This window comes from Crocodylus siamensis, chromosome 11 (assembly GCF_052110815.1).
Source record: "Crocodylus siamensis isolate JL-2025a chromosome 11, ASM5211081v1, whole genome shotgun sequence".
NCBI lineage: Eukaryota > Metazoa > Chordata > Crocodylia > Crocodylidae > Crocodylus > Crocodylus siamensis.
In genome coordinates this window covers 24969206-24996459 of record NC_143405.1, presented here as the reverse complement: position 1 = coordinate 24996459, position 27254 = coordinate 24969206, and the positions used below count along the sequence as shown (strand labels likewise).

At 53.2% G+C, this 27254-nt stretch overlaps 1 protein-coding gene across 2 annotated transcripts in view; it reads left to right on the top strand.

Moving 5' to 3' along the window:
* SEMA3F (semaphorin 3F) overlaps positions 1 to 27254 on the top strand; it is a 123671-nt gene that overhangs the window by 56653 nt on the left and 39764 nt on the right. For both annotated transcript variants that reach the window (XM_090022894.1, XM_090022893.1), the window contains exon 3: positions 25501 to 25661. In XM_090022894.1, coding sequence (XP_089879020.1) covers positions 25501 to 25661 — 161 coding nt within the window. The remainder of the gene's footprint in view (positions 1 to 25500; positions 25662 to 27254) is intronic.

Genomic DNA, 27254 nt, shown 5'->3' with positions numbered 1-27254 from the left:
GAATGACTGCACATTGTCCCAGGATAAAGTGGTTTCTCCCAGTACAAATGCAACATCTGTTCGTAGCCTTAATTACACTTTTTAAGAAACCCCAGAAGCAGTTAGCAAGTGGGAATGTAGACCCATGTGAAACTGTTGCCAGAGCACTCCCTGAAGGTTGGTGAGGGAGATGTAGACCCCCCACTGCGTTCCACTGGAATGGGCTTCTGGACATGTGTCTGGAATACACATGTGAGGCACTGGGAGGGAGGGAACACTCCCTGACAAAAGGATCAAAGCCTACATGTGTATGCCGTGTGATGGCTCCAGCACTTGAAGCAGTGGAGGCCATGGGGTGATTCACTTGGCACGCAGACATTTGGGATGTGCTCTGGCTGAGTTTTCTCAAGGAGAAGCCAACAGGAAGTGAATGCAGCCCCCACAGGCCTGTGCTCAGTGGGCAGGGGTGGGAGCTGAGGCTCGTGCTGTGCTGGGATGAGATTGGGATGGTGAGGAGGGCTGGACATAGAGCTGGTGCAGTTTAGGGAGGAGTGTCATAACCTAGGGTCTAGCAGAGGCTTCTTCCTGTGGGACACTGCATGTCCCTTTCTCTTCTGTTGGTAAAGTGTCTGTAGAAGCAGTAAGGGAGCTGCTCCCCATCGGCCATGACCTGAGCATGGACACTGTTTGAAGCTACCTTTGCTGTCAACCTTACATTCTTGGGGGTGGGGGGGATGAACTTGGTATTTGCCTTCTAGCTTTACCTTCACGTTCCCTTTCCCAAGGTCTAATGCCAAGCACCCAGTCCCAACCCAGTGATATTTCCGAGGACAAAAATGGGCCAGGACTCCTTCCCAAGTCAGGGGGATTGAGGCAAGTATCCTATGATCTCCCCCACTCCTAGACAATCCCACCCTCCAGCCCACAGGGAATAGTGCCTTCCAGAGTCTCAGTGCAGCTGACTTGGGCCCCTTGCATTTGCCTGCCCTGCAAGCAGTGATCCCATGAGCTCTGAAACAATGTCAACAAACCCGCCACCAGCAAACAATCCATCACCCTGGAGCTGCCACTTATTGAAAACAGATCCGAGAGCCATAAACAATTCAGGTCTCGGCCTCCGTCTCTGCTTCGCTTTTGTTTGCTGGCACAGGTTGGGTTTCCTTAGCCAGCTGCATTGAATAAACTGAGCTCTACTTCATTAATTACTCAGATGCACATCAGCACGATCTCCAGGGAGCAAAGCATCCTCTCAATCCTGCCTGCCGGAGGTCAGGAAAAGCCCTTTCTTGAATTAGTGTAACATCAGCCCTTGGGAAAACAAACACATGGGCCAACCAAAGAGAAATATTGATGGTCAAGGTCAAAAGGGGCGGGTGATGACTTCACATCCTATGACACCATTTCCTGCTGTGAAGGTAGTCATGGCATGGCCTGAAGAGGAAGCATCTGATGATTTTGACTTAGTCCTGGAAGTTGCCCACTGCTCTCCTGGACCTTCCTACCCATTTTCCAGCTCACTGTGACTCACCCCACCTTAAATTCGAGGCAACAAGGCAAGGCTTCCTTACCCTCCTGGCACTTCTGAGAACCACACTAACCACAGGATTTCTGCTGCTTCCATTTTCCTCCTTGGTAGAAATAATAGAGACTTGTTAGGCAGAGGGCTGGGATGGCAGCTACTGTGTCTTCTTGGCCTGTGATGTTATCTAGTCTTCCAAGCTAAGCAGTGGCTGGGCTGGTCTCTAGTGGGATGGGAGACAACAGTAGAAACCATGGAGGCAGAAAGTGGAGCTGCTCTGCTCTCCCTTTGGGTTGATAGTGCTTGGAGATCATAGAGATGAGACATAAAAAAACACTTGCTTTGTTTGTACATTGTTCAAAGCTTTGTAGGCCTGTGTGAGTATGTAGCTATTTGATCTGGCTGTGTCGGATGCTACCGGACTGGGTTCCTGCTTTGATCTGGCCATAGGGTATAAGGGAGAATCAATGAAATAACTATAACCTTGCAGTTTTTTGTGTCTGATTTGAACGAAACTTGCAGGGGTGCTGGCCTCTGCTGAGAGAATGAAGCCTGCCAAGTGTCAAGAAGATCGGTGCAGGGATTTGAAGGAACTGCACCTCAAGCTGCTGACAGGCAAAACTCGTGACACAGATGACCCTGTGTGTGTTAAGGCGCAACAGGCTGAAAACTGCAGCGGTGGTGGCCCCTGCTGAGGCCACAAAGCCAGCCAGGTTGCAAGGAGATAGATGCAGGGGTTTGGGGGAACTGCACCTCAAGCTTCAGACAAGCAAAACTCATGACATGGGTGAAACTGTGTGTGTTAAGGCGCAGCGGGGTAAAAGCTGCAGGCCTGCTAGCCACTGCTGAGGCCATGAAGCCTGCCAGCTGTCAAGGAGATTGGTGCAGGGGTTCTGGAGCCCCTCATCCATGGGACTGTGATGGGCCTGTGGGGCCCTGCACCTCTAGCTGCTGACAGGCAAAACTCGTGACATGGGTGCTTGTGCAGCTGACTGTCTGTGTCTTGGGGCAGTTGATTGTCCGTATTGATTATTTCCTCTCCTTAGTCTGTGGGTTTTGTAGGTGTTAATCCTTGCTAATTAACTCATTAACACCTAATTAATACCTACAAAACCACAGACTAAGAAGAGGAAATAATACAGACAATCAGCTGCCCCAAGACAGAGACAGTCAGTTGTACAAGCACCCATGTCACGAGTTTTGCCTGTCAGCAGCTGGAGATGCAGGGCCCCAGAACCCCCCTGCACCTATCTCCTTGACAGCTGGCAGGCTTCGTGGCCTCCGTTCCTGCAGCTGTCACTCCGCTGCGCCAGTGTCACCCATGTCACGAGTTTTGCTTGTCCGCAGCTTGAGGTGCAGCTCCCCTCAAGCCCCTGCACCTATCTCCTTGAAACTTGGCAGGCTTTGTGGCCTCAGCAGGGGCTAGCATCCCTGCAGTTTTCAGCCCACTGTGCCTTGACACACACAGGGTCATATATGTCACAAGTTTTGCCTGTCAGCAGCTTCAGGTGCAATTCCCTCAAAACCCCTGCACCTATCTCTGTGAAACCTGGCAGGCTTTGTGGCCTCAGCAGGGGCTAGCACCTCTGCAGTTTTCACCCTGCTGTGGTGTAACACGTACATGTGACATGAGCTGTGCTTTCAGGAATTTGGGGTGCAGTTCCCCCCAAACCCCTGCACTGATCTTCTTGAAACTTGTCAGGCTTCATGCTCTCAGCAGAGGCCAGCACCCCTGCAAGTTTAATCCAAATCAGACAAAAACCCCCAAGGTTATAGATATTTCATTGATTCCCCATTATACCCTATGGCCGGATCTCCGAGGCGGCTCCAAAACTTTTCCGAAGTGGTTCGGAAGCTCTGAATCGCTTTGGAAAGCCTAAAGAAGCCAGCGCTTCGATCTGAACATGGTGCTTTGGATGCCGAAGCATCCGAAGCTTCTCTGGATCTGAAGCACAGTCTGAAGCCTCAGCCCTACTTTCCTGTAACATAGGTGCTGTCTGTCCTGGTTAACCACATGCTGACTGCTTACGTTCCCACTGCAGATTTACCTGGGTACAAGCACTTCTTGTATCATTGCTACTAACTAGCTTCCATATGAATCCCTTTCAGCCTAGCCCTGACTGTGCTGCATGCATCCTACTTCTCACTGAAGACTGTTCTCTGTGTAGAAAGCAGCACCCCATGCAGATAGTAGGCAACTTCGTTTCTCCTGGCAGCAAGTCCACTGGATCATCGGGGGGGGGCGTGGAATTTATGCCCATCAAATTGAATTAAAGAGTCCTCTGCCCTGAACTGAAAGTTACCACCCAACTCAAAAACAAAGTATCAAGTCTTCGGAAGACAACCCCCCTCTGCCCACCCCCCCCCCGGCAAGCCTGGCTCTAGCTTAGCCCCAGAGCTCCTGTAGGAGATGGTGAGGTCCGAGCAGGCTGTGTTGAAGAGAAACAGTTTCAGCAGAGCTCAAGCAAGGCCACTGGCTGTTGGCCCATGGCGGGGCAGGAGGCTATGCCCAGGGATTCAGCAGCTAGCTCTGAGGTGAATGGCAGTCACTTGGCTGGGATGGGGCGATGGCCTCCCAGGCTTAGTCCCCAAGCCTTGCAGGAGCAGGTTTAAACCTGGCTCCTGCTGTCACTTGGGACTTTGCTGGCGAGTAGAGCAGAGCAGGCCCTGGCAAAACTCTTGTTTCTAGACCCCAGGAATGTCATCTTCGCTTAGGGCACTCATCCCGCTTAGGGCACTCATCCCACTTAGGGGCAGCAGAGCCAGGGCTTTTCCTCATGGATGGCACTGGGTTCAAAGCTCTCCCCACATTGGCCAAGGACCCAGCTACCCAACGAGCAGTGGTAAATGGCATGGAGAATGAAACTTGGGACATTCAGGGGCTGAGGGGACCATGGCCCTGGTAACTCAGGAGGAGCTTTAATAGGAAATAGGAAACCAGCACCAGAGTGGTGCTGATGAGGCAGAGGCTCCCTGGTAGTCACCCTGCCCAGCCAGAGTCCAGGGCTGCTCCCTGCCCGGCTCACCTGCCCCCACAGCTCCAGAGCAGGCATTGTTAGACAGACCTCCTGCTCCCACCTGCTATACGTGGTTCCCACCCCAGCAGTCCCTACCCCTCTGCAGCAGGAATGGGGTGGAGTCCTCGTCCCCGGCCAGTTGAAAAAGTTGGGGGAATATGGCTCTGTGGCTGTCCTCATTCTTGTGGCTGAGTCACAAAGGGAGAAAAGGCATTGTAAAGGATGCTGGCCAGGTGCTAGCTCCTTGGATATGACTGAGCACTCTGGGTTCAGTGACTGGGGGCAGAGAGACATTGGACCAGATGCTTGGGGTGGTGCCCTAATCCTGTGTGACCCTGGGGAGGTCACGGTAACCTATTGTGGCTCAGCATCCTCAGAGTGGGGCTTCCAGCACTGTCTGCCCCCTTCCTGCATCCTGAGGTCCCTGGGCTGATACTAAGCATGGCTCTCACCGAAGGATCTGAAATCAGTAGGTTCAAATCCCAGTATGGGATGGGGGTGTGGCAGGCTCCCCAGGCTGATGTTCCAGTTTAGTGTTCGCTTGCTGGGATCAAAGCTAGAAATGGATGCTCTGGCAAACCCAGCTCCCTCTTGCCCCATACTGTTGTGATGGTGACCCTGCGGGTCCACCAAGAGCCCTCCCCAGAGCTATATGCAGCTCGGTGCCTGCACAACAGCTCCTGAGCTCAACCCCGCCAGCTGCCGCAGTTCTCTTTGAAGCGAGCAGGAGTCTGGGGTCTGCAGGACCAAAGGCATGGTGCCAGGAAATGGTTTTAAGCAAAGTGGCTTTAAGCAAACAGTCTGCGCTGGGCTGCGGGTGTGGGGAGGTGTCACTAACAGGTCAGCTCCTGCCTGGTAGGAGGGGAGGGAGCAGTGGGAGGGGGCTGGTCCTTGCACAATGGGTTCCAGTATCAGGCAGCTCCATATGTCTCTTTGCAGGGCTGTTCCCCAGGTGTCACATGCACTTGGCCACTGAATGGCAAACCATGGCAGGACTCTCAGGCCTCAGGTTTCCTCAGAAGCTTGTTCAGCTGCTTAGACCCCAAAATCTTGTTCAGCTGCTTGGCAGTGACAGTCCGGTTGTCCCTGGAGGTGTTCACACAGGACACTTCTGGCTGCAAAGGAGGTGCACTCAGAAGAGCCCCATTCTGTGCCATCTGCCCCTGCCCAGCCTGGGTAAAGCACCCCCCCCCCACCCTGGGCCAGGCTGCCTGAGCACCCCTAGCCTTCATATACACCCCCAGGTACTTACCCTATACCAAAAATATGCTCCTTCCTTGTGTAGAAACTCACTAACATCCTGTCCCAGAAAGTCACCAGTTCCTGACATCTCCAGGTCAATAAAGGGAAAGAGGAAAAGAGAATCCAGCCAGTTTCTGGAAAGATGCCTGGAGCAGCAGTCCACAGTGCCCCCTCACACCCGTTTCCACCACCGCAGCTCCCCACCTCCCCAGTGCAGCGGCACCCTCATGCACAGCCCATGCACATTCCCAGTGCCATCCCTTGGCTGGTACCAAGGGGGCTTGATCTTGCAGCCTCTGCTCTTTGCAGTCCTGTAGCCCTTCTGTTGCTCACAGCAAGGCTGCACTGCTCATGTCTGGGGTGGTTCTGAGGGACATTTGGGGGGAAAATGATGGCTTTTTTTCCCCACAAACACATGTCAGGGTTTTGACCCAAGCCCAGCTGCACAGGACAGTGACTGTTTGGGTTCAAAAACCACTGCCAATAAAGAAATGGGGAGGTGGGAAAAATGGTCAGTTTTCTGAAACTGAAAAAGCCCATTATGTTTCCTGAAAACATAACCTTCTTCACTGGAAATCCCCATGGTTTCACTGCAGTGCTTTCACGCTCTGTTTCCAGTTGTTTGGTTTTAATAAAAAAATTGGAAAAAAATGTATTGAAAAAACAAGTTTTGACCAAGCCATTTCAGCCCAGTGGAGCTTGCTGTGCTAAAAGAGGGCAGGGAACTGAGTAGGGGCTCTCAGGCTCTCCATTTCTTCTGGCAGTGCTCAGAAGTATATCTGGCCAGCGGTATTAGCAAGAATTGGAGCTGGTGTCCAAGCTGACAGAGCTGTGTAGGAAGGGGGTGGAGAGCTCTGGGCTGCAAAGTGGCTTCCTGACCAGCCATTCAAATCAGGCCTGTGGCGTAACTTCTCCAAGACCAACTGGGGTGCCTGCCAAGCCCTTGTGATGGGCACTTGTGTGGGGGAGTTTTTGCATGAGGGATGGTAATGACAAAAGCATTGTGATTTGTAAGCATCACACAGAGGTGCCACAAGCCCATATCCTGTGCTCCATCAAGGCCATGCCTAGTCTCTGGTGTAGCCACAAAATAACTGTCCTGGGGCTGAGAGCCTGAGCACACAACCCCAGCTTAGAAGGGCTGTGACATCTTCCGGCCCTCACCAGCACGGTCCATCAGTCGGGATAGCAGACTGCACATCTCTGCTCACTTTGCTACTGATCTGGCCAGCCTGCTGAGGTGAGCTGCATCCCTCACGGTTTGGCCCAGTGCCCGTTTCTCCATGGCCTTTCCTCTATCCATGTCCAGATCACCCAGGTGTAACACCCCAGTTAATGAGAACTGACCAAGGCAGCTTTTACCCAGGCAATTTGCATCACACTAGAGGCTGCCTGCTCCTGGGCTCATCACTTCCTTGACATCTTGCCTAATTTAAAGGGACAGTGTCCCATGTTTGACAGGCTGCCACACAGAAAGGTGATTGACTTGGTGGCAGAGTATAACTGCTGCAAATTTCCTCCAAGTGGTGCTTGTCCAGGCCAAGTGAGTAAGCCCTGGGGGGCCCTGTCCTCAGCTATTTAAAAGGACATTGTCAAAGATGTTGTTGTTGTTGCTGTTACTCTTTGCATTATGACCAGAACTGCTTTGATGCTTTCATTGCAGAAGGGGTTGATTCATACTCCCTGCCCTTTGTTCTATGCTGGCTCCCGCCTATAGGAAGGCAAACAGAAGCAGCTCCCAGTCCAGGTCTAGGGCAAGCACCACTGGGAGGAGGTTGCTGGGAGAGAAGAACAGGTGAGATGGGTCAGCAGGACATGCTCAGGACAGGCTTGGCTGAGCCTTTGCATGCTGAATATCCCCTGTTGGGGGGCAACAGGAGTCAGGTCTTATAGCACCTGTGCAGTGGAGAAGGGACAGAGCTGGGCTCTCACAGGCCAAAGGGACTGGGATATGGAAGCTGTAGAGCACAGATCAGCCCAAGCAATTCTCTGGCTTCTGGATGTGGTTCATAATGCCACTCCACAAGGCTTTTCCAAGCCCTGTCCTGGAAATGACAGTACCAGATAGGGCAGGCCACATTGGTTGTCTGCACTACATTTGCTGGGGTCAAAAAGGAATTTTCCCCCAGATCCAACTGGCCAGGACCGTTGGGGTTTTTTTGCCTGTAGTGTAGAGTATGATCCACATCCTAGGATCATCTAAGCAGATTTCCTCACAGTCCAGCTTCTGCAAGGGCCTGGGCATTGGCTGTGTCATTAGTCTCTCCTCCTCCCTTCCTGTTGCACATTGGAGTTTCGAGGTCTTTATTTTCTTGCACTAAAGTTCTTAGTTTGTTATACAGCATTAGGGGACTTTGGGCCTGTGCTATACCGGGGTGGGGGGGGGTGTTATTCAGGAGATGTTTCTTGTGGGCCTGTCTGGACTTAATCTCCACGACATGGTTTTTGTGACAGCAGGACTAAGTACTGACAGTCAAAAAGCCCTACGCTGAATCGTCTCAGTCTTTGCAGATTAATCTAAACTGCACAGATTAAATTGAAATGGAAGTGAACAGACATTTACCTTTGATTCAGAAAGTGCAGCCACATACCTGCAGTGGTTCAGGACAGAAGCCAGGGGTGGTAGAGCACAGCTCTCTGGCTGTGTGTTCACTTCCTCTTCCTGCTGCCCCCGAGGTCTCTGGGATTTGCAGTCCAGAATTACAGTAGCAGAACTCTGCAGGTTTGCTCATCACTTCTTCCTGCTTTCATGTGCCTCTGGGATTTGTAGTCCACAGTTGCAGCCGGCAGTGAGTTTGAGCAGGGGAAGGAGTGTTTAACCTCCCTCCCTGGCCCCAGACCCCAGCTGGGGTGGGCTGTATACCCAGCTGGACTTGTCCTCCTCACCTCCTTTGTCAGCCAGGCTTCACTGCTCCAGCTCCAAGCAAAGGGGTGGAGCCAGCCCTGCTCTCTGGAGCAGACAACAGCACAGCACAGCTTAGGGCTGGAAAGCATGCTGGGATGCTGGGGGACTGATTTAACTTGAACCAGGAAGGGGTTTGGGACGGGAGTTTCATAAACCAGTTCGGCCCAATTCGGTTAAGTCTGATACTACATTCAACCAGGTTTATCTTAAACCAGTTTCAGCCATTTTGGAACTGGTTTATGTGTACTGAGCTTCTGTTCTGTTACAGATTTAAACCAGCTTCTGATCACTTAAACCAATTTATATGTAACTTCTGTCCCTAGCCCAGGAAACTGGATCTGATGGCTAAGTTTGCCCTTCCCAGCCCCATGTTCCTGTGACAGCAGGGAACAGTAGATACACCTGAGCTAGTTTTATATTAGCTAGCTTGAGTGTCAGAAGCAGGCCAGCCATGGGTAGATCATGCTAGTAGCAAAGCCAATCCACGAAGCAGAGTAAATCTTTAGCCCTGCTGAGCACTGTGCTGCTGCAGATACACTACTAGCTGTACCCAATCAAGACTTTAACACTAGCACGAGCTGCCTAGGGGGTGGCACAGTCCCTGGTTTCTTTTCCACTGTTCTTCTCTTACTTGCAGCCTCCAGCATTCAAGATCCAGGAAGGACCCCACTGTTTACTTCTTTACATCCTGAAAACTGACCATTTATACTCACTTTTTGTATTCTATCTTTGAGCCATTTTCTAATCCATGAATGGATGTTCCCTGTAATGCTATGACTACCTAACTTAGTTAAGAGCCTTTGATGGGGGGGACCTTGTCAAAGGCTTTTTAGAAGTCCAAATATACTAGGTCACCTGGGTTGTCCCAATCCACCTGCTTACTGACACCCTCAAAACACTCTAGTAGGTTGGGGAAGCATTATTTCCCTTTGACAAAGCCATGTTAATGCCTCCCAAGCAAGTCATGTTCATCCATATGCTGAGCAATGCTTTTTTCATGATTGTCTCTACCAGTTTTCCAGGAACAAAAGTTAGGTCCATTGGCCTGTGTTTCCCAGCATCCCTTCTAGAGCCTTTTTTTGAACGTGGGAGTCACAGTGGGACCCCCCCAGTCCTCTAGGACAGAGGCTGTTGTTAGTGGTAGGTTGCATACAATAGCTATGAATTCAGCAGTTTCCAACATAAGGTCCTTCAGGATGAATGCAATTAAGTCCTGGTGATTTGCTACTGCTTAGTTGATCAATTCCTCTACAACCTCATCAACCTGGGGCACTATGGAAGAAAGACAGGTCCTCTGGGAGTCAAATTATCTCCTGGTGCTTGGAGTGGTGCTTGTTTTGTATAAGCATGCCATTGTGTGATAACAAGCCACTGATTGACAAGCCACTCAGCCCACGCTGTCACTGCATTCCCCAGATCACTGTAAGCTGAAAGTGTCTATGTGTGCGTGTCCACGTGTATAAGCTCCTGAACACGTGAGCCTGAGCCTCTGGGACGGAGACACTATGACACTGTCTCACATGCAGTCCCATCACACGGCCTCTTTCCAGAGGATTGCGTGTGTCCCGGGAACAGGATAGCTTGAAGTAGACAGAGTCTAAAGGCAGCTGAGCTCTGGGACATGGCTCAGGAGAAGAGCAGATTATATAGCAGTCTGCCATGGCCTTCTGGGAAACAGGTGGGAGGGAACAGAGGGATAGGGAAAGTGGAAGGGGGATCCCAGAAAATAGATGTGCCCCCCACGCTCCTACACTGTGCCTTTAAGAGTCTGACAGTGCAGCCAGTGACCTCTGAAGAGCAGCAGAGTGTGCAGGACTGCCCTGTGTGTGTCTGCATATCCCCAGCTGAACCAGGGGTGATGCCCCTCCTGGGAGCATCAAAAGCTTCTTCTCTGCTTCACTTTCATGAAGTGCTTCAATCCTCCATCCTCAAGGGATCTTGTTGTTCATGGCCCTAGAGCCCCTCCAAACCTCCATCTGGAGCTGGAGGCAGTGCCTGTGACTATAGTGGTCCCAGCCAGCAGTGCCCCTTGCGTAGCCAGTGGGCACTGTCTGTAGCGTGCCTGCCCCAGGAATGGATCTCACACAGAAGAGGCAGGAAGGGAGGCCCAGCACCTCCATGAGCCATGTCTTGGTGCCATTGATGGTATGGCCAAGTGCCTGGTCCCTTGGGGCTGTGAGCTGGTGAGAAGGTGAGTGAGACTTATCCACAAAGCACAGACAGGTCTTGGTGTGGTGGGAGCCTGCTGGAAATGGCTGGGCCCTTGCTGGGAACAACAGCTGGAAAGGATACAGAAGCAGCAGGCGATGTGGAACATGCCCAGAACTGAGTATTGCTGCCCTTCTGGGCCCCTTCTCCTGCATGCGACTTGGGTGATCACTGAGCGCAGCAGCCCTGGCTCAGCTGGTAGCCAAGCAGGGACCAGATGTGGGAATCTCCACACCAGCTTCCCTGTCCCAGATGTTTGCCTGTGTTGAGTAAAGAGAGGGAAAGCATCTGCTTCAGCAGGCACCTGGTCCCCATCTCCACCTGCACCGATGTCAGCTTCCCTGCCCCTGATATTGTGCTCCCACCCTGCCCCAGGCAGGCACAGTCTGTAAGGGCAACCTGGCAGATGTCTCTAGGAAAGTGACTGTGGGAGTCCAGGACTGAGCAAGGCCAGGGCAGCTAGGGGCTGGGGCAGGATTGGAGATGGACTGGGTACCTTGTGAAGAGAGCCCCTCCTTCCTCCCATTCAAATGTGTCCCCCTCACAGACATGGTGCCCCTTACCCACTACCTTTATTTCCAGCTCTCTCTTCCTTCCCTGCCCCTTCCCAACTGCCCCTGCCCCTGCCCCCTCCATGGTTGAATGGATGTGCAGTCCCTGCTGCCCTCATTGGCAACCCCCAGGGCTCTCTGAGTGCTGCATGCCCTGCTTGCCCCAGGGCAGCCAAAAGGCCTCCTCTCTCCAGTAGCCAGGGGCAGCGCTTCCCCCTGCCCTGGCCTCCTTGCCTGCCATTCCTAGGGACTGGTTGTCCCCACTGATTGGAGCTGACAGGACCTCATTAGGGGCAGAGATTAGGGAAGGCTGCAGGAGGGCTGTGTCTGGTTCTCATTACTACCCATGGCTGGTCACTGCCTGAGGCCAGTCCTCGCAGGGACCTGCAGCAGCCTGCTAGCAGCATGAGTGGCCACATGGGAGAAAGGGCACTGGAAGAGCTGAGCAGCCACTCCATCACCCACACATGCACCCCCACCCCTCCACCTCATCATCTACACATCCAATCTTGCACCTACCCCCATGGCCCATATACATCCCGCACTCCTACCCCCCACTACATCCGGATTCACCTGCATCCACATGAAGATTTAACCTTCTAAGCCCAGCATCCACACACAGATTCCCCCGTGCACCTCAGCTAACCCTCCACACACAAATGCCATGCTACATGGATGTGCCCCCTCACTGACACACAGTCTGGGCTGTCCGAGGCAAGAGGTTTTTCCAAAGAGCAGCTCAGTTTTGCACAAAACAGTTGTGCCAAAATGCCCATGACTGTGGCCAGCTTTCTGAACCCGCTCCAAGGCCCAGCTTTCCTTGCCCCTGCTGCCTCAGATTTGAGCTCAACTGTGGGGACATGGGTGAAAGTTTAAAATACTTTGCAATTCCCAACGACAAGAAATGTTGATAGGGAGAGGTGTACAAGGGAGACAAATAGCCTGAGTTAGTCCAAACAAAAAGGCCTGCTGGATTTTCTGGTGTATGCTGTGAGACCAAGCCAGCCACGGTGAAACCCCAAACCTTGTCTAACTGTTTAGTGTTATGCAGTGACGGGATCCTCGTAACCTGAGTCCATCACAGTTAACACAGCCTGTTTGCCACCTCCTGCCACCACCCTCCTTCTACCCCAGCTGCTCCCCAGATCTCTTCCCTCCCACCCCACAGTGTCAACCCAGGCTCTCCCCAACTTCATGCACTTACCGCAGTGGGAATTACAATGATTTGTAACTGATTGAAGTTACCCCAAGATCAGAAACGGATAGGTATGCTGTTATCCCAGGGTAGCATATGGTGCTCAGGGCAAGTGGCAAGTACTCAGGGTATTTTGGCACTAGGGTTTTCCCCATAACCTCGTAATGCCTTCACTCCTCTCTTCCTAGCACCACAGACAATGGAAAGGGACAGGCTGGTGGTATGGGTGGTTCTTTGGGGCAGAATCTGGAAGGCAGGGCAGTGCTGTCCATCAGACTACTGGATATGCTGCTCAGATGTTCACTGGCAGCCTGCTGCCTCAGTGCCCCATTCCCAGCCCATCTGGACACAGCCCAGATGAGGCCGGAGGCACTAGACCCTTCTGCAGGGCTCTTCCTCACATGCTTCCCTGAAGCTGCCCTGTTGGGATGAGGAGCAGAAGTCAGTTCCCTCATTTCAGTCAAGGGCTTCAAAGAGAGGGAGTGCCCTGCACCACCCAGCCCCCACTGACAGGGGCACACGGGCTGCTGCGCCCGTAGGAAGGGCCTGCACTGCAGGTTTGCTGCCTCTGCACAATGCGGGCTGCCTGGTTCCCAGCCCCAGGGGAAAGGGCAGTCTGGTCAAGGGGCATGCAGGCTGCTCTGAGCAACACCCATGAGCTCTGGAAATGGGGGTCACAGAAATCTCAGGGAGCTTTGTTTCCTATCTTTGTAACAGAGGCCAGAGAGGCTCTGGCCAGATGCTGGATCCCTGCCCAGCTGGGCCTGGAAAATAACTCTCCCTCCCTGCCCTTCACGCCCTCTAAAAGAACAACTTGTCGAGCCATATATGTAGAAAGTCAGCGTATTGCAGACGCGGGCAGGAGCCTCCTGCTCCATCCCACCAGTGCCCCCTGCTGCGACCCAGGCAGCCAGGAGCCTCTGCCCTCTCCTGAGAGTGCCCCCTGGTGGGCGATGCTAGAAGGGGTAACAGAGAGCCCTGTCGCATGAAAGTTTCCCATTTGGAGGCACTCTCAAGGCTTTCCTTACACACAGACAGGCTTGGATGACCTTGAAAGGACTTATTATTTTAGCAATAACTGGCATAGCTGGGACTGCAACGGGACAGAGGAGAGAGCAAAACAGCGCATTCCATCCTGCTGCCGCCTTACTCCGTGGATTTGGAGATTGCAAGGGGGGAGGAGGGGCAGGTTAGAGAGAGAAAAACCCAGGTCTGACAACAGCAGAAGGTCAAATCATAACACCATACACACCCCTGTTCTCACCAGCAAAACCTGTCCATGATGACACCAAGCCCAGCTGCCTGATCTCAGGACTCAGGGCTCTATCTAGATGGTACCATTTAGCTTCTGCTGGCTGGCACAGAGCATGGCATAGCATGCCAGCTGTGCCCAGTGGCCACGCTAGTGGTGCCCTGAGTCATCACAAGTGTTCCTCAACCATTAAAGTCTACCAGAAGAAATGTGTTATCTCTGTACGGGGGTGGGGTGGACTTCTGGTGCTAACCATGTGCTATGTCAGGATGTTCAGGAGATTATTTTTGCTAGCCAAAGGGGCTGTGAACCAAGACATCACACTGGTGGGGTAGAGGGCATAGCAGGGCAGAGGTAAAGTGGAACTTTGTCAGGGCACGTGATAAGGGAGACAGAGGCAGGGGGCACAGTGGGGCAGAGGTGAGGTTCACAGTTACGGGACAAAGGGCAGAACCGATCAGCCTGTAGGCCCAGACCAAAGTACAAGCATCCCTGTGTTTTCAAGTCAAATATGCCATACCACTTTTGTCTGGAGCATTGTGGGCACTGCCAGGCATAAGCAGTGGGGGAAAACATTATTTGGGGGGGATGAGCCCCACCTGACCCCTGTCCCTCCCTCCTGCAGGGCTGTTGTGGGGCGGGCATGCACTGGTGCTGTATGCAGTGGCAGAGGAGTGGCTGCACACTGAGTGGCACCGAGCGCTGCAGGACGGCACCGTGGTGCTGCTGCTGTTGCCATCTGCCGGAAAAAGGGGTGGGGGTGAGCACCAGCACATGCTAGAACATCATCACTCATGGGCTGCTGTCAGGGGGGAGATCTGACTGCGCGCTGCCAGCAGGAATCCCATGCTGATAAACTGCCTTCTCCTGCACGGTGGGGGTGGCTTCCTGCTGATCTGTGGTGGTTGGTAACGTGTAGCATGTACAGATGAGCCAGCCCCAGGCTACTCAACATCTAGGGTTTTATGGGCATTCCTGGGACCCTCGGGACTGGAGAAGTGGAGGTATTCAGGGACAGATTTCACGTGATGTAACTTCAGGGACCCCCCAAACCACTTCATGTTCTTCTCTGTCCTTAGATTTTTACACTGCTCTTTGTTGAGGTGTGTCATCTCCCCCCCAGACAGAGTAGGGTCTGAGTCATCGGTGATTGCTCTTCCCTTTCTCCCCTTCCTGGTTGTGTTGGGGAGGAATCGGTAGGGCTGCCTGGGTTTGTGATGGATGGATGGATGGAAAGGAAACCGAGTGAGTGTGCAGGATGGATGAGAGGATGAACATCTGAATGGACAGACAAACGTATGGCTGCATCAATGGCTTATCATGCAAGCAGATTGAGTCCCTCTGTGTCGCTAGAGCCAGTGCACGCAGGAACAAAAATCCTGGCTCTTGCCCAAAGCATCTGTAGCACTCCTGACTTCCATCTGTCTGCCTCATTTATCTAGTGAATATTCATGACCCTCATTATCCTCCTTCAGTCATTTCTCCCACACTCAGGCTAAAAATAACTTTTGAAGAAGAAATTTTTTCCTCCCTAGAATATCAAGCACTGAAGCCCTTGGTTCACCAGTTCAGACGAGGTGCTTTTCTGCATCATAAGCAGAGCCCCCTAGAGGTGAAGATAAGCTCCTGCAATGGGGTCCTGCTGGGGCATGATAGGCTGCGGGGACAGGTTTCCTTCACTAGAGCCCAGCTCCCTGGAAAGGCTGACCCCATGGGGACGGTACAGTCACACCCACACCAGCTCTTTGTTCCTTTCTGCACGCCCTCCTTGTCTTTCTTGGTTTGCCCCACCCTGGATCAGCTCCAGTTTCCCTTTTAATGCTCAGTGCACAGGCTCAGGATGCTACATCACAAGGGCTCTTGTCTGGAGAGTCTGTGATTTCAGAGTATTATCGCATATCAGTGAGGGCTGGGTCCCGTGGGGAATTCCCTGGCAGGTATGGAAGAAGTTAGGCAGAAGAGGGAGGAGGGGAAAGAAATGAAGGGTGGAAGGTATAAGAGCTGCAGGAGAAGGATGATAAAGATTAGGAGAAAATTTTCCTCAGCCATAGTTTGCTTTGTGGGCTGAAATACGATAGGAGCCAGATGCCTAGACAGCAGTGCTCCATCCTGCTGGAGGCAGCTCTTGCCTAATGCCATAGATGTCCTGTGATCTCAGGTGTTGCCAGACTTGCCCAAGAGCTCTGCCCACATTGAGGCACCTAAATAAGGGCTAGATTGTCCATGGCACTCCACAACCTAATGCTTTGCCAAGAGTTACATGTCTACATTTTAATAATGGTGGTGGAGCTTCTGATTGGTCAGTACACATTCAGAAACAGTGTTGCTGCACATTGATATTGGTGTCCACATTCTTCCTAAGGAATGAACATGCAGAGATGCTTTGGGTGTAGACAGTAATAGCAACAATATTTTAAGGCAAAGGATATGTGACCAAAAAGTCTGAAAAACCACTGCCGTAGCAGAAGGTCTGGAGCAGTCACTGCTTGTAGTTTGATGACATAGCATTGTGGCCTCATCCTGCAAGGCACCAGCTTCTGACATCAGAGTCAGAGTTGGGTTAGAGAACAGATGTCTGGCTCCTTCACACCAGGTTCACCACCCTGGAGAGGCCATGCTGTCTAAGAGGAGAGGGTCAACCAAAATTTTCTAGCTCAAGTGGCCAGAAGCTGAAGGCAGTGGGGATGGATGGATGCAGTTTTCCTGCCAGCCATCTCAGGCAGTGAATGGTTAATTCCTGCAGCTCACAGAATGCCCATGCAGCAGACATCTGTGTTTGCTGACCTGCTTGCAAAGACAAAGGCACCAGCTGAGGCTCCACAGGCATCACCATGGCTTTGATGGTTCCCCCATAGCTGGGATGTTGCAGTCAAGAGCAGTCTAGGGCAGGGCTGTCCAACCATCTCCTGCCCAGCCACTGCTGCCCCCATTGCCGTGGTTGCAGCAACAGCCAGGGTCTCCAGGCTCCTCTTTCTTCCACCAGCTTTCACCTCCTGCCCCCACCCCAGGGGGCAAGGTGGGGTAGCATGGCACAGCCTATGTTGCCAGGGGAGCCCACAGCAAGGTGGTACCTACTGTATGGCTGGGGGGCCCAAGGCTTGCATTGGTATGGCTTGCCCATCGTGGGGCCCCCAGCTGCTTAGAAGTTGGAAAGCCCTAATCTAGCAGGACAGTAAAGGTTGGCCAGCCCCTACAGAGGGATCAGATTGCAGCCCACACTGGCTGCATGTGTCTCTCTCTCCCTCACCCTACAGTAACTAGAGAGCTTGGACAAATAAGGGTGATAAATCTTGCTAGCCATTATCCTTTTGGGACATTGCTCTCCTGCCTGCTCCCTAGTCCCAGAGGGACCTATTTGCTGTCTGTATAAATACCCCTTTGCAAAATGCCAAGACGCATCCTACTTGGAGCCATACTACAGAAGTCACTAATGTCTTGTCTCTCTGTTACCTGGGCAGTGGGGAATGACCGTGTTGCTCAGGGGACCTGTAATGACAGCATTTGCATTACTGCAGGGGTTGTCAACTGGGGGTATGCATACCCCTGGGGGTACTTAAGAAGGCCCTAGGGGGTATGCAGGGGCGGGCAGGGATGGAGTGCCACCAAGAAACCATCCTGCACTGCCGCGCAGGCACCACCCACCCAGCCACATGCAGGGGGTGGGGGAAGATCACACACGGTGGCTGCCACTGCTCTGCATTTAGCCACACGCCACCTCTGCTCCTTGCTTGGCTGCCAGGGGTACTCTGCTCCACATCTGGCTGCTGGGGGTACACTGATGCAAAAAGGTTGAAAATCCCTGCATTAGCATACAAGAGAACATGTGCGGGGAGCTTCCTATGGGCTGGAGCAGCCTCTGAAGTCTGGTGATTTGGCCTGTGACTTGATAATGGCCTGTGAGGGCCACATGGTAGCTGGAAGCTTGATACAGAAGTGCCATAGTGCAACAGTTTGCTTCCCACCAGCCTCCAGAATTGTCACCAGACTGGTTCTATGTCTCCACATCTCTGCTGGCCAGCGAGGAGATGGAAGGAGCTCTGATGCTCATAGAAAAAGGCTGTATGCGTCTTCGCTGCCTACATAGGTCAACTGAAAGTGGCTGCGCAGTAAAAGGGATATTTGCAGCCTTGATTCCCTGGCCAGTGGGTAGGCCGAGGCTCCAGTGCCTAGGTGGTATATGTAACTGGTGCTGTCAAGACTGAGTATCAGACAAGAGGAAAGGCCAGGAGTGTTAGTTACAGGTTCAGGGTTTTAGGGTTAAAGAAAAACAAGATCCAGGACCATGTTCACCGTCTCTGGGACAAGCTAAGTTGTGCAGTCCATTGTTGCTTTCCTGCAAGACCCTTAAATGAGCAACTCCCTGTATGCTGTGTGGCAAGGACCACCAGGGATCACAGGGGAGTCAAGCAGGCTGTAGACACTTGGGAATGAGGCGTCCTGCGACAGGTGAGGGAGAAGCCTCCTGAGTGACAAACCTTGGCCCTGCTTGCAGGGTAAGTCCCCTTAAGCCTGCTTCCCTTACAGCGGACCTGTTCCCTTAAAGGGACCAATCATGCCAAGAGCAAGAGACCCCACTGCCCCCACTGCCGCAAGGCTCCCCTCTCTGGCATGGGACCATCTTTGAGTGGGGGAGAATGCAATGGCCTGAGCCTGGCATGTGCCACTGCCCAGAGCCCCCTCGAGGTGGAATCCCCTCTTCCTGGCCCTGCTGTGCTCCCCATGAACCACCTGGCACCAGCTGGGCTCACAAGATGCCAGTGCCTGGCTTGCTGCCACCTCTCATTAACACAGCCGCTCCAGGAAGCACAGCCAGAGGCAGGGATTAGGGGCTGCTTTAACCTCTAAAGCTGGCGCAAATCTGCCCTTTGGGAGAAGACTCTGCCAATACCCCAGGCAGGAGCAAGCTAATCCCCTGGCATGCAGAGCAGCAGGTGGAGGGTAAATGCCCCGCACAGCACAAGCAACCAGGCTGTTAGCACAGCAAAAAATAGCTCTGCCCTTCGAGGGACTCTGGGGCACATGGTAGAGGGTGAGATCAGGGGCCAGTCGGGCAGTCCCTGCACTATTTCCCCTGCTAAGCAGCACCTTTTGCAGGCAATGTTCTGTGCTGGCCTCCAGGGAGCTCTGCTATACCACTTCCCACAGCCCCGTGCCACCTGCCTGCCCCCTCGCTGTGCCACCATGTTTCTGCCACTGTCAGCCATGTCCCATTGTGTCACTGCCCCTTCATTGTGCCACCTGCAGCTACTTACTCTGCCATGTGCCCCATTGCTGTGCCACCCCTCCTTAGCCCACCATGTCACTCTGCACTCCTCATCAGTGGGTCGTGTTCATTCTGCTTCCCTGGGCCACCCTGTCTTTTTGTGGCCAGCTCTGCCTATTTATTATATCACCCTACTCTGACTGAACACAAATATCCTATAAAATGTAATGGGGTCCACTCACAGTGCAGCTGAAGAGAGTGAATGCAGCCATGACAAGCTGTGGGCTGAGTTCAGGATGAGAAACACAGGCTTCAGTTTGCCAGATAAATGGTCCATATGTCTACAGCACATGGACTCTGAGAAAGCCCTCCATGCTGCATTCACTCCTCTCAACTGCACTGTGAATGGAGCCCATGAAATTTGATGGGCTTTTTGCTGTCCTTTCCCTGAGAGAAATTGTTAGCCATGGTAGTCTGAAGTCAGGCAGAAGTCAAGGTAGAGATGCATCGTATAAACTAACCATGTAACTGTTTGTGAGTCCAAGCTCAGTTTATCAGATGCTGTGAAAGGACCAAACCAACATGAGCCAACTTGAATAAAACCAAATTGAACACAAAATTGTGGAACAAGAAATCATCTGCAGACTGGATGACATTAAATTTGGTCTAAACAGTGACTATAGATTCTTATCCCATTACTTAGATTAGCTTTTGTGACTCCTTTGTTTCTATGGGTTTATTACTTGTTTGCTTCCCAGCACCAGGAGATTTTGTATTCATATCACTCTCTCTATTTGATAGCTTGCTTTGTTCATGTCCTTTCACAGTGTCTGATGAAATGAGCTCAGACTCACGAAAGCTTATGCCTCTCTGATATACTGAAGTCTACAGGGTGCATCTCTACCTTGCCTTCTGCCAGTAGCACTGGGTGGATGGTCATGGGTTACACAGCGCTGCTTCTTTCCCAAGGACACTAAAGATATTGGAAAAAACCCCTACAGAAACATCCAGTGAAAATACCCTTGTACATAAGGATCTGACAGAGTCCTGATATGACACTGTTTCCCATGCAGATAAGCACTCTCTCACCATGGGATGGCCGGTACAACAGAGCAGCAGCAAGAATATTCACAAATACTCTTGTAATAGCTGACTGTGGCCCCAAGCTGGACAGCTGTGGGAACCAGTGCTCGTCACCTCCTAGAGGCGCTGTTAGGACACCTGAAGTGTTCTGCCTGCTGCAGGTCCATTTGCATACACTCTTCTCTTGCTTCCTCTATGGACAAAAAAGCAAACTGCAGACCTTGCACCTCCAAGCAGATACAACTGGCATGTATGTCAGGAGCTGCTTACTATTCCCTACCATGAGCAACGTGGCTGCCCGCTGTGGAACACACTCCTAGCTGCAGTTACATGCTGGCAAGAGTAAACGCACAGCAGGTGAGGCTCTGTAGAAGTGCAGATGGAGCCCTGCCCTTAGCAGCAGTAGTCCCTGACTGGGGAATTCAACCCAAGGCAGTCCAAAGCTGAGAGATCATTCTGTTGCTTGTGACAGAGGCAGCCATGGTGGGTTGGGGACAGCTGGTGAGGAGTAGTGGTGGTCCCAGGAATAAGGGGCTGAGCTAAGCTGGAACAGTGGTGCTGACATGCTGCCCCATGCTGGGCAAGTGGATAATTTCAGTGGGTGAGGCCTGGCTTTCACTGAGGGGTTCATGTTCTAAGGGGCTGGCTGGCCTCCCAGGACATGTGTCATGGCATTTGGGGACATGCTGCATGCCCATGCCCAGGCACAGCACAGCCATCCTTGCTGGCCCCCTGCCCGAGGACATGTCAGGCTCTCTACAGGGTTGCCCCACCCCTGCTGAAATCCATGCCACTGCATCTTCACAGCTATCAATCACTGCCTGAGCTGGCTCGATTCCAGCTAGCGCAAGAGAGCTGTAATGCACCGGTGATGGCAGGTAGGCACAGCTATAGCCTGCTGGTGTGTTTGCTGTGCAGTCGTGCCTGGCTCTGTTAGTGCTGTGTGTGTATAGGAGAGAGCAGGAAGAAAGCAGCTTCTGAAGAGGATGCATTTTTAAGTTCCCAAACCTGAGAGCAGACAAGGTATCAGGAGGGGGCCAAGCTATTTGTCTCACCTCTGGATCCCTTTGCTGGTTCTGATCCTGGCACTTCTCAGGGCTAACAGTCCTGGGAGAGGGGTCGTCTGTTGAGCCATCCAGCTTTACCCATCCTGCCTGACCCCCGTTCTCAGAGCCCTGCCCAGAATTTGTAGCACATCTGCTCTTGCTTCTGGCTGTAAGCACATTCGTCTGGCAGCCAGGCCGATTTCTCCCTGGCTTCTGGCCATTCCCCCTGTCTGTCCAGTTATAGTCCCCCTCCTTGCACCATGTCTCAGCTGCTGGTTTGTGGAGGCACCATCAATCCCTTTTGCTCTCAGCCCCACCTGATAGCAGCCAGAGCATGTGGCCAGATCAATTCTCACCTTCACCCACACAGTGAGAGCCTCCTGTGGAACAGCTTGGTGGACAAGGCTGACATGGGGCCACCCTGTCTGCCTAGTGCTCAGGGAGAGCCAGTTCCCCTGTCAGCAGTAGCCCATGTCACCCTGCCCCTGCCAGGAAACTTCATTCCCCCTGCACCCTCCTGGCCAGTCCCACTTTGTCCATGCGGCAGGCTCAGCAGCCACCTCTGAGCTGTGGCACCTGGGCAGGACACATGCCAGTTGCCGGTGCGGGCTTCCACAGACCGTTCCTCATTCCTGTCTCTTTCTTTTGGCTTCAGGCCCTGGGCAGTGCAGTCATCAATGCTCTCGGGGTCTGAGGTCATGGCTGTCCCCCAGCTGGCAGCATGGACACGGGGGCTGTGCCTTGGCTGTCCTCTCTGACTGGCTCCCTCAAGGATGGGAGGCTGGTTCATGCAGGAGTGTGCTCTGTTTGGCTTTGGCCAGGCTGGTGCAGGAGGCCTGGTATAACATGATCCAAGTTTCCCTCAGGATTTGCTGCCTGGCTGAGACCAGCTAGTGCTGGGAATGGTGCACCAAGGCCCAAACACAGGAGCTTTGTAAAGCACTCGGATGCTGGGGTTTCTCTCTGGAGAAGCGCCTCAACCTCAAGATCCTTCCTGAGACTGAGAATGGGACTGAAACTGTACATTGGGAGGCCCTAACCTAGCTCCCATCCCTGCTCAGATACTGCAGAGAACAGGGCAAGATTGTGGGGCATCAGCAGAGCTGTACACGGGAGCCCGGGTGTGAGATGGCAGGGAGATATGGGTTGGGATCTGGCGGTAGTAGCCAGGCTGGGAAGGAAGACCAGGGATGGGATAACGGGGCTGCCGGTCAGCACTGAAGGACACCAACAGAGCTGTGGTACAAGGCAAGGCCACTGGTTCATGGCCATCTATCTGGTCCGGGATGTTTCCCCAGAGCCACCAGAGTGACTCTGCTGCCCCCAGATGGGTGAGAAGGCTCTGTATTGTGAGAGGTCTCCTACCGTAAGTACTGGAGGGACCCAGCCCCTGAGAAGGCATTCACCCAGGAGCACTAATGCATCTTGCACCCAGTGGCCCCTGCTGGGCCATTGCTTCCTCAGAGTGCTCCTCCGCCTGTGCCTGGAGCAGGGCACCAAGAGCCTGCAGGTCTTCAGCATGCCAGGCTGGTTTCCACAGTGATCTCCCATTAATGCTGCACCAGGTGGCTCTGCTCACTGAGCTTTGCTCCCAAGCCTCATGCTGAGGTCAGCATGTCACAGTGGTGATGCGTAGGGGGTGCATGCCCCCCCTGAGAGTGCCAGTGCAGTCCATCACCGGTCATGCTCACCACTTAGGTGATGGGCGGGGGGCGGGCAGGAGCACTGGTGCCTCCCCTGCGAGCACTGGCCACTTCCAGAACGCCCCCGCCCGGGTCAGTGAGATTGGCCACGGTCCCTGTCAGTGAGATCAGCTGCAAAGGACCGCCCCCCCCAGTGAGTGAGATTGGCTGCAGGGGATCCCCCCCGGTTAGCGAGACTGATCCTACCCTCTCCCCACCCCCCAACTAAGGCAGCACCAGTCGCCCATGAGCACAGGATCAGTGTTACAGAGAAGTGATGCCTGAGTAGGTGATACCCTGGGCACCAGAGAACCTAGATAAGGTCCCCACTAGGGCCCCACTGTGCCTGGGAGTACATTGACACAGACTGCACTGCACTGTCAGTTGAAACACAAGGGATATAAAGGTTGGGAGGGAAAACTGAGGCACAGAGAAGGAGGCAGTTTGTAGCTGTCTAGTTGTCCTGAGCTGCCCTAACCACTGCACCTGCCTGCCCTATTATGCCAGCTGCAGGCCATAGACAAACACTTGTAAGTAAAAGAATTCCTGTTAATAAAATCTCTGCCCCCAACGAAAGCAAGTGCCACCTTTGTGAGGAAAGTGCAAAAGCAGCTGCTGCTGCAGTGGCAGATGGATGCGCTGCTGCAGTTGGCACAACAGGTGCCAGGGCTGCATTGTGCATCATGGCTGCCCTGGGTGTGGAGCTGCCCTGCTACACCTCTGAGCCAGACAGGAAGAGTAGAGAGCTGGGGATGGAGGAGGAATGAGCAGTGTGGCAGGGCTAGCCAGATCCATCCCAGTGGTGCTGGTTGGCAGTCTGAAGAGTACATTAGAGACAAGACTTGTGAGAGCACCTGGGCAAGTTGGAGCAGTGGGCATGCCTGGGGAGACATGGGCCAAAACACAAGCGCTTGCAGAGGGGGCACCGGCGCTCTTGCCTGCCCCCCTGCCTGTCACCTAAGTGGTGAGTCAGAGGCCAGTCAGAGGGTGAACCAGTGATCTCAGGGGCTGCACATGCCCTGCTGTGCACCTCCTATGCATCGCCACTGAGCATGTATATGCATGGGAGGGGGTTAATTAGTGGAAGAACAGGCCAAGCCTGAAGAGGAAACCCCCCTTCCAGGATCTAGGGAACAGAGATCAAGTTCCCTGGCCTCTCCCTGCATGAGTCAGAGCCCAGAAACTATTCAAGTGTAGCCAACCCTGCACACCTGTGTGAATGGATAGGGTTACTGCCAGTGCCCCCAGAGAAGGCCAGTACTGTGTATCCACACAACCACCTGGCCCCTGCTGCCCTGGGGGCCTCAAAGCTCAGCCAGGACACTCCGAGCTTTGGGTCTGGGCCTGGCAAAGAGGGGCCATGAGTCTGCATGGCCACAACCATGTACAGCAGACCCTCACCATTTGCAGGGGATACATTCTCGAGATCCCCACAAATGGCGAAATCCACAAATAAGGCACTGCATTCAGGAAGGACGTCTGCATTCATGAACGCGGCGCCCCCTGGCAGCTGTGGGGGTTGGGGGCACAGCTGCACTGGCAGTGGCGGGAGTGCGGTGGCAGGAGCCTGGCAACGGCAAGCACGGAGCTCTCAAGGAGCTCCTGTAAGTGTATTTAAGATGCAGGTTCAGCATTCGTGAATATTTGAAACCTCAAATGCCAAGCCCGTGAATAGTGAGGGCTTCCTGTATTTCCACTGAGCCTTCCCTGGGCTCACTCCCTGGCAGGCTCTGGCAGAGGCTGGAGGAAGCTGCCCTGTAATTGGGACCTCTCTCCCCTGGGACCAGCTCACACACAGAGGGAGCCACTGCATCCCTGTCAGTGTTGTAACCCCACCCCTCACTCCCAGTCCCCTCCAAAGCTATTGGGTCTCCCCAAGGCACCTTGCTTGGGGGACACAGTGTTTCGCAGAGGGTCTTCAGGCTCCCAGCTCCCTTGAAGAGCAGGACTGGGAACCTGTATTGCACTGAGGCAATGCAGGGCTCAGCTGTGGGGAAACATCCCTGCTGCTCTGCAAAGCCATCAGGTCACCTCCCAAGCCCCTGCATGGAGCAGGCTCCAGGGAATGGTCAGACTGTAGTCTGCCCAGCTTCTCTCAAGGCATCTCAGAGCCAGCCTCTACTTGCCCAAAGGTCTCAGGGTAGCTCTCACAGGGGCTTCAGCTAGTCAGCCTGAAAGCAGAAGCTCTCTGCCCCTTTGAGTCTGTTATGGCCCCAGCCCTGGAACGTGCTGCTCTTGCTCAGCCCCAGCCTGGCCAGGACAGGGTGGCCATCCTAGAGTGGGGCCTCAGCTGGGGCCTGTGCACTAGGATCTTTACACTGTAGCCTGGAGAGTCCTATCCCTGCTCAGTGGTTGTGGGGAGGGGTGCCCTGGTGGGTGTCATGTAGTGTTTGGTAATTGGGGGTCATACTACATTCCCAGGCTGGGAAATGCAGGCCTGGCTCTGGTGTCCCAGACCTCAGAGTGATTGAATTTTGCCACCTGTGCTTCTAGCACCTGTCAACAGGAACCCTGGTGCTGCCATGGTGGGCTGCCACTCCTCAAAGCTTGGGCAGGGGTCTTGGCAACTAAGAGACCCATGTGAGAGGGGACCTGACAGGTCTGTGCTTACTTCACAGAACTGAAAGCCACTGGCACTGCGCATTTCTTCAACTTCTTGCTCAACTCCAGCGATTACCGCATTCTGCTAAAGGATGAGGACCATGACCGCATGTACGTGGGCAGCAAGGACTACATCCTCTCGCTGGACCTGCATGACATCAACCGGGAACCCCTGATCGTAAGGGCCTCTCTATCCTGCCTTTCACTCAAAAATGGGGAAAGGGAATTTGGGACCTATGGAAGAGGAACTCCATGATATGAGCTGTAGGCCATGAAGGTGGAGTAAAAAGCAGTCTGATGGTCATGGTCTAATTAGTGCTGTGATTGCAGCCCAAGCTATATCTTGGGAAGGCTGAGAGTCACTGCTTGGGAGGGAACTGGGACCCTGTAGCAGAAGCTGTGGGAAAGGGGGTCCCACCACCAGTCCCACTCGCCTGCCATGTCTTTCTGGAAAAAAAAAAGAATTAATTTGGGAGTTGTCTTACCCCTGCCCAAAGCAGAGGGTGGGAGGAATCCTAAGGTGAGGACTCACCACCTAGCAGGGCTCTGTGTGCCTGTTGGCTCTCCAAATTTTCTATCCAGGGCATCACTCGCTTGGTTCTCCTCTTCTCTCTTTTAGTCCAGCAGACTCAGACTCTAGGTTACTCCCAGGCTTCTACCCCTCCCAGAGCTGGAATGCAGGACCTAGGGCTTCAGAGCCACTCTCCTTAATGCCTTGTGCCATTGCAGCTAACTCTTATAGCGAAAACAACAAGGAGCTCAGTCTGGTTAGCTTGTCAAAGAAAAGGGTATGGGGAGACTTTATCAGAGCCCACAGTACTCACACAGGGAACAGAAATTTGGTAACAGTGGGGCCCACAGTCTAGCACAGGAGTTGGCAATATTTTTGGCTGGAGTGCCAAAAAAACCCAGTTTCAACCCACATCTTGACTTGGAGTTTCAGGGGAAGATGGCAGGGGAGCAGCAAGGGGCCTGATCCTCATTGCTGGTAACAGGTGCACATATGCTTCTGGGTGGACAGCAGGGGAGGGGTCTAAGGCAGTGCAACCCTGACCCCTTTCCTGCCATGCACCCTGAGACACATGTGTGGACCCCGGTGGCAGGGCTTCAGACACCAGTGCAGCTGTTTGCAGCCTCCCAGCTGCCTGCCACAACCAGCCTGGGTTCTGGGCAGCTGCTGCCTTCCACAGAGCCTGGGCTGCTTGTAGCAGGGCTTGCAGCCTCCTGGCTGCCTGCTGCAAACAGCCCAGGCTCTGTGGCCTGCAGCAGCTGCCCAGACCCTGGGCCAGCTGTGGCATGCTGAGCAAAATAGCCTCACGTGCCATGCCCTGGCATGTGTGCCAGGGGTTACCAACCCCTGGTCTAGCAGGTAGAGATATAGCAAGATCCAATGATTAGAGGTTGAAACCCAGTAAGTTCTGACTAGAAATAAGATAGAGGCCTGAGGAAGGATACTGAGATAGACATAAGCAAGCTTTTGGATCTCTCGGTTGGTCCAATAAAAGATATCACCTAAAAAAATTCTTCCTTCTCACATATTTCTGGACCATCACAGTTACAACATCACTCCTACACTAAAAATTAAATACATATTTTGAACAGGGAGAAGAATTATCCACTGGAACAACTCACCAAGGGTTGGAGTGGATTCTTCATCCCTGGCAATCACGGAGGCCGGGGGGAGCTCTTTGTGGGGCCATCGACTTGGGCAGTTTATTTTCCTTTTGAACTCATCACATTTGGTTTGTGTGTGAGGTCCAAGCTAACAATG